This window comes from Bacillus rossius, chromosome 2 (assembly GCF_032445375.1).
Source record: "Bacillus rossius redtenbacheri isolate Brsri chromosome 2, Brsri_v3, whole genome shotgun sequence".
Lineage (NCBI taxonomy): Eukaryota > Metazoa > Arthropoda > Insecta > Phasmatodea > Bacillidae > Bacillus > Bacillus rossius.
This window is the reverse complement of record NC_086331.1, coordinates 37178512-37185797: the sequence shown is the minus strand read 5'-3', so window position 1 is coordinate 37185797 and position 7286 is coordinate 37178512. Positions and strand designations below refer to the sequence as shown.

At 41.9% G+C, this 7286-nt stretch overlaps 1 protein-coding gene across 1 annotated transcript in view; it reads left to right on the top strand.

Annotated features, from left to right (window-relative positions):
- Positions 1–922: 922 nt before the first annotated feature.
- LOC134528878 (solute carrier family 41 member 1-like) overlaps positions 923–7286 on the top strand; it is a 157801-nt gene continuing 151437 nt past the window's right edge. The window contains exons 1-2 of the mRNA XM_063362544.1: positions 923–1767; positions 3592–3617. Of these exons, the coding sequence (XP_063218614.1) occupies positions 923–1767; positions 3592–3617 (871 nt within the window). The remainder of the gene's footprint in view (positions 1768–3591; positions 3618–7286) is intronic.

The following is a 7286-nucleotide window of genomic DNA, read 5'->3' as shown; positions in this document are numbered from 1 at the left end:
TGTACAGTAGCTTTAAGTCTAGATTTAAAAATAAAAAATAAAAAAATAAAAAAAAAATTATAAAATAATAAAATAAAATAAAAAATATATATAAAAATTAAAAACAAAAAAAAAATTAAATAAATAAAAAAAAAATAAAAATACTGGACGAGGGCATCTCTCTGCTCGAACAATAATAGAATAGGACGACCTTCATTTATTAATTTCACTTTCTATTTTTCAGGTTTAGAAGACAACAGCCAGGGGGCTAGCTACAGCAATACTGGTTTAGCCTAACTTTGACCGAACTATATTGGAACGCAATAGTTCGGTCCTTAAGGCGGCCAGGTGTTTACTAATCTATGTAATTTCTTTTACCGTATCACCAACACGACCACACGATGATATGCCTGTGTGAAGTGACGGCCTGAACTACCTTGTTACATGCAATAATGGGCTAACTACCCTAGCATGTTTCTGTGTTCCCAGGGGTTCGTAGGAGCGGCTTGCACAGCTTTACACTACACGCCACACCCGAATTTAACTAGGTCACTTGAAATTACAGCACACCGACAAGCCTCTATTGCACACCAACACGACACTACATCACGCCAGTTAGCCGATCTAGCTGGTGGGGAGCTTCTCTCCCCCGCCGAATTAGGTACACGTAATTTTTTCTAGCATTACACAACCTACCAGCGCACACACAGGCCCGTGTGCCAAACTTATCCCTCAAGACACGCGCCCCGCCCGTTGATCCAAGTGATTCTACAAAAGTGTGGGGTGCACCTGATTTACAATGCACTAAGCGAGTTATAGAAACTTCGGTTTCTGGTCTCGCACACACTAACTGCCCCGGATGGCAATATGATGGATCGGCGGCGGCGGGTTGAGTCATTCCTGCCCTAGCATTCGGAGCGAGCGGACCTGTCCCTCAGCTACCATGCCTCGGAAAACTAGTTTTCAAGATCGCTACGAGAGCGGAATCTCCTCCGACTTCAAGGGCCCGATTTTCGCCGCGGAACTTCACGCACCATCTGGATTCCCGGCGGACCTAGGCGCGAAGCTCTCGCAGGATTCAGCACTGTGCAAGGCCCACTTCTCGCCCTACCTGGAGGACAGCAATAGGGCGAGAATCTACATGTGGAATTCAGTCCAAATGTACAGACTGCAGATTCTTGTGACGAACTCGCAACCTCCGCTGCAAATCGACATCGAGGAGCAGGCGGTGCGCATATGCTCAGGTCCCACCAAGTATGTCTCGTGGCTCACATACCAGAGCATGCTGGCGGTTGAGCTGGACACGGCGCCGCGCGGCGAGTACAGCCCCCTAGTAGTAACACCGAAACCAAAGATTGAAGTCTGGACGCAGACTGCGCCCCCGCAGCCTGCCCCAGAGCTGCGCCACAGCAGCTGCCAGACGGACCCAGCTGTGCGGAGTCGGCACCAGTGGTGCCAGACGCCCGCCCCAGCCAAGTGCCAGGAAACTGGCACCCAAGCAGCTGTTGTAACAGCTCAGAAGAGCACCTCTGCAGCTCTTCACGTGGCTCAAGATTACTCTCCACTGCTGCCGCCGCTGGTAGCTTCTGCAGCTACACAGACTGCCCCCAAGGCGGCCTCGGCTGCGGGGAAATCGGCGCGGCAGCCAGCACAGGAGCAGCCCAGTCAGCGCCCACAAGATCACCGCGCGCCCTGGCACTTTGTCGTCCTCAGGGGCGGCAGAGGAGCTGGGGCACCTGCCGAAGAAGTCGACGCAGCCTTGCGCTCGGCCGGCCACAAGCCGACCAGGTGCTGGCGCGTCTGCAGCAGGGCAACAGGGCGCCTCACTGGCCTCTACAGAGTGGCCTTCGCCACAGTTCAAGAGGCCACTCGCCTGCTAGAGGCCGGCCTCACCATCAGAGGCGCCCACTGCGCAGCTGAACCAGCCCACACCAGACAGCAGCTCCCCAGGGCCTGGGGCCGCACCGAGCTGCAGTCTGCTCCGCGCGGCGCAGTGCTGCAGTTGGCAGAAATGTTAACTGCGGTGCTGAGCCGCGCTAGGTACACACCGAGCCAGCCGTGGGCAGAGGGGACTTGTCCCCTCCGCCGGCCTAGCCCCTCTTCCCGTTAAAGGGAGGGGGTCAGCAGCCCACGGTCTAGGAACCTCGCCACACACACAACACACTAGCTAACACAGTAAATCAGTCCAGCCTTTGCCCACACGCAAATAAATAAATCAACACGCTCTTCAAGCAAGTAAATAAAAATCAAAACAAACTGAGCAGCTAAGGCCAACTGCTCAGCTTAAATTAATATTCACCCCCTTCCCCCCCCCCTTTTGAATTTAAATTTTAAACTTAAAGGGAGGGCTGGACAACACACGAGTTTAAAGTAGAGTCACCACACGAAATTAAAGTAGATTATACCAGGTCATTTGCAACAAAACACAGCTTCGCAGCTTATTTAAAAGTTATTCACAGAAAAGCCAAAACCGAAAACACATTAGGCAAAACAGGAGGTTATGGGTCGGCAGTAAGCCACCTGGTACTCCTAAAGGGTCGCGGAGTTCGATGCCAAGTTGCGGCATTCGGGCCCCGCGGCCCTCAAGGGCGATGATGCTATCCCTTTATCAGTCAGACGAGAGTCTGCTGAGGGGGTGCTTCATTAAGCACATATACTGAGCCCCATGGTGGGTTGAGTATTGGCTATTGTTTTGTGCTGCAGGGATGTTTCTCTCTTTATCAAAGGGATCCACATATTTTTTAATTCAATGCTCTGCTGGCTGAAAATATATTTTTATTGCTAATAATGAAGGCTGATTCTTTGATTTTCCTTTTTATTTTATCAGATTCCTGTAAATTCTCTGGGAAGACTCCACACCACTCATACTCTTCAACAGAAAAAGTTCTTAGCAATGGCGTATGTCCAAAAACTTACATCAAGTTAGCTACTGTTGTTGTCTGTACGTAGTTTCGAAATTTTTCATAACATTTTAATTGAGATATTAAACCTTAAGTTTAAATAATTTAAAGCCATTTTATACAGAATTTTAAAAAGTCTCGTGTCTGACGCTTTAACTATATATGCATGTAACCTTCTTGTTTACTAAAATAAAATTTCGTTTTAATAGGTGCAATAATTCTATCATAAAATAATTAAATCATAAATCTCTGCATATTGTAGAAGTGCAGTCTTTTATGAAATCGCCTCTTACAAGTTACTAACATATTGTAGAGAGATGGGATGAAGCCCTTATAGAGACAAAGCACCATGGATATTTGTTAAGGCTAAAATGTGTCAGAGCTATATCTGGGAAAGCCAAACGATGATCAGCTAATATTACCAATTTTTCACACGTAGCGAGTGCAGACGTCTGTGAAACAATTTCCACCTAAGTTCGTATTCGACGAAACGAAATGGAAGTTAAACTATTATACAGTAGAAAGAATACTGCATCGTTTGATACCTAACATATGTCTGTGCACTGCCTGGAAACTCTAATCGAAGGTTAGTTGAAAGTCCAATTTCGCGTTGTTTTTGGAATTTTACACGCAGTCGTTTAAAAATAATACGCGCTGAAGAGCGCTGAACAGTGCTGCTAAGGATTGAGCAGCGGGAACTTCCCTGAACCAGGTACTACCTGCTCGTGGTGGGGACTGGCGAGACCGCAGTAAGCCGCTATCTCTCTTCAAGATCAGGAAAGGGGGCACTGTATTGTTACCTGCCTCTTTCTGACCACTGAACCATGGAAGTGCAGAGTGTATCAGTGCGGTCGTTCAAGTTCCTTGTGCCAGCTGAAAGAAACTTGCATCAACAGCTTCTATGTTCAAAGATATAATTAGTAATCATATTGAATTATTTAACATTAATTTTTATTAACGTTACCGTATTTTTCCCTGTTCACTTACAATTTGGTTTATATCACACATCTGCCTCCCTACTCTCAGTACGCCTTCATGGCCAGTGACAGTAAACCTTGTTATCATTAAAGCCCGTTATGTAATGACACGGAAACGTAATCAAACGGAAACGCATCTCGTAAACGCAAGACGACCATTTACGGTACTCCGTCAGCTCGTTCTACAGTGTACGGATTTCACGGAAACATAACAAAACTTGCGTCAATAAGCGTAAAAAATACTGACATCACACAACATCATTGTAAACAAGCTCAAACGTGAAATTTTAAACATGCATCGGTTTTTATGTTTAGTTTACGTTGAATTGTGCATGATGACTTCTGTTTGATGCATTTAACTAGTCAAACGGCTTATAATTAGAGACGCCTGAATTTCGCGAATAGATTTCGTGACTGGTTGTATTGCATATCACTGCATCTCATATTCACGTAAATGATTGGGTGCGTCTGGGCACTTAAAAAAATATATGTCAAATATCGTACCACACGTACGCTAATCTATGATTAATCACTTACTGTAATTTTTACATCTCGGAATGCATTTATACACAACACATTCGGCTTCGTTTTGATAAAACTAAAACAATTAGCTTGTCTTGTGTTTCACGGTAAATTCTTGAATGTACTGAAATGTCACTTTTGGTTTTAAAGAAATAAGTTTTATATATCCCACTGTATAAAAACATAAAATTGTGTGAATTAGCACACAACAAACAAGGCAAACAACCTACATTTCATAAAATCATTGCTACATCCACTGGTTTTAAAGTCACGATGTATGTAGATTATCCGACATGCCGAAGGCATTACTTGTTGGAATTTCGCGCTTAATCTAGATCTAAAACTAAATATTTCCATTCTTTAAAAGTGTGCCGCAAATATACTTCAGTTTGTTTATTGACTTTTTTTTTTTTCACTTGAGCCATCGTCGTTACCCCGCCTTTTTTGGCCGTTCAAAACTGGTATTCCCGAAAGAGAGGTGTACACAAAACTAGACTTTTTTGATATTCAAGACAGAAGAAATGACGTCTTAAATAATAAAGCGGAAAGAACTAGCAAATACATAAATATCGTATGGGGAAGGTACCTGAGGGTAGGGTACCGTACTCCGAGTGCAGACTTGCTATTGGGCGCCTGGGATGCCCTAAGGGATGAAAGCAATGAAGCCCTGCAATGGCGAAGCGCTTGAGTGAGCGGGGCGGTGGAAACGAGAGATACCCGAGATACCCCGCCAACCACGAAATCGGAACGATTCCTACATGCGAAATTCCGGGCTACTGGACCGCTGGGATCGAACCCAGATCGCTTTGGTGGGAGGCGAGGGGTCTGACCCCTAGACCGCCGCGGACCCTAACATGACTATTCAAAAAAAAAGAATAAAATGGACATGTACATGGCATACGTAGTGATAAAATAGTGCATTGTTATTAGCTGCATGCACAAGAGTTCGACATTGCCCATTTCTCCATCTCTCTTAAGCTTGCGAATGCGAATATGTGTACACATACGTGTGAATGTAGAACGAACTTAGAGTGTTTTACGTTTCCCTTTTCGTGATACGTATACGTTTGTGTGTCATGGTCAAACGGGCCTAATCATTACTTGCATAGCCGTTTCATAAATAAGTACTTACTACTAAGGTACATACTTAAAATTAAATGTACAACTCCTGTGCCCAGAAAACGGCTCGTAACTAAAAAGGCACTTCGTTAACGATGCTACTTTGCTGCAACTATTTTAGTATAAAACATGTATTTTAGTTAAATTTATTAACATTTCTGAATGTGTACTGCTGTATTTTCGTAAAATTAATACCACACATGTGATGTCACGGAAGTTGTTATTATGGCATAGTTGTAATGCACGTGTTAATGAAGTCTCTATTGTTTTATATAATCATCCTAACTACACTATTAATTTCAAAGACAGTTTGTCATTTATTTGGAAAAAAAAATTATCTTGGTTTTCATCTGAAATAAATGCATATGGCCTGGACACTGGTGAAGTACACTGCTTTCAAATAACACTACATCAATTTAAATTACAAAAAAATTACAATTAAAACTTATTTATACATCTGGTCATTTACTGAAAATACGTTAATGGAATTTTAAAGAAAATTGACCTTATTTAACTTTAAAGAAACCGCGTCTCTATGAAGATTCGAACCACAAAACACTTTCTCTATATTAATCTATACACTGCTAACTAAACATACCCCAGAACAAATGAAAAGTAAGCACCAAAACGAAAATATTTAACAGAATTAGCATAAAATGTACAAAATATTTTTTTTTACAATAGCATAAAAATTACAATATACAATAAGCGCGAATGTGAGTGTCGTATAGTGCCTGGTTGTAATACTATCTACTATAACAACCATGATTTAGTGAATTATTTTGGACATACGCCATTGATGTTATGAACTGTTAGTCATGTAAAAACCTCCGAAAACCAAATAAATAAATAAAATATTTAAAACCGAAAAAATAATTTCCAAAGAAAAACTGTGAACAACACAATGACGACAGCACTAACGAACACAGAAGTTTTTCAATGACATCAGGCACAAACAGTCTGTTTGAGCCTGATGGCGGGAACAGATGTCAGTTCCCGAAACGTCGCAACTACTGACATTGAAAAACTTCTGTGTTTGTTAGTGCTGTCGTCATTGTGTTGTCCATAGTTTTTTTTTCATCGTTGTGTTTATGTGTTTGCTGTTTTTTCCAGTTTTTCTGTCTGCCTGCATCCAATCTGTCTCACTGTATGTTCACTGTGTTCGTCTGTGTTCAATACATTATTTTTCTTGATTAAGTTCCTTTCACGGAATTCTTGTGCTGTCTAGTTTTTTTGAGTTTAAATATATTGTCTGTGATGTTTTCGTTGTATTGTCCATATCTATTTTTATTTTCCTTGCTGGTTCAGACTGTGTTCGAATACATCTGACTCGGTCTTGTTCTTTGGAAATTATATTTCTGTTTTTAATATTTTATTTATTTATTTTATTTTCGGAGTTTTTTACATGACTAACAGTACAAAACTGCAATGACTTATGTACAAATTACTTCACTAAATCAAAATTCCCCATTGCATTAAACATTCAAAGAACGTATAACAACCATGTGTATACAATCGAGGCTATGACTTGTGTTCGTACAAATTTTCGCTCTGAAAGTTATTGTTCCAATCGGAACCAAGTTTTAGACAGTGTATATGGGTGAATATCGTACTGATGTGTAATAAACGCTGCTATCACGCTCGCGTCCGTAATTTTTGTAAAGTAGATTTTACTTCCACGAAATGAAGCCAGCTTTTGATGGCATAATTACACCCGGGAACAACCGATTTGTTTAAAGCATTATAAATCTTAGTCTGAATGCTCGGTTCGCCCACGCTTTGTTATAAT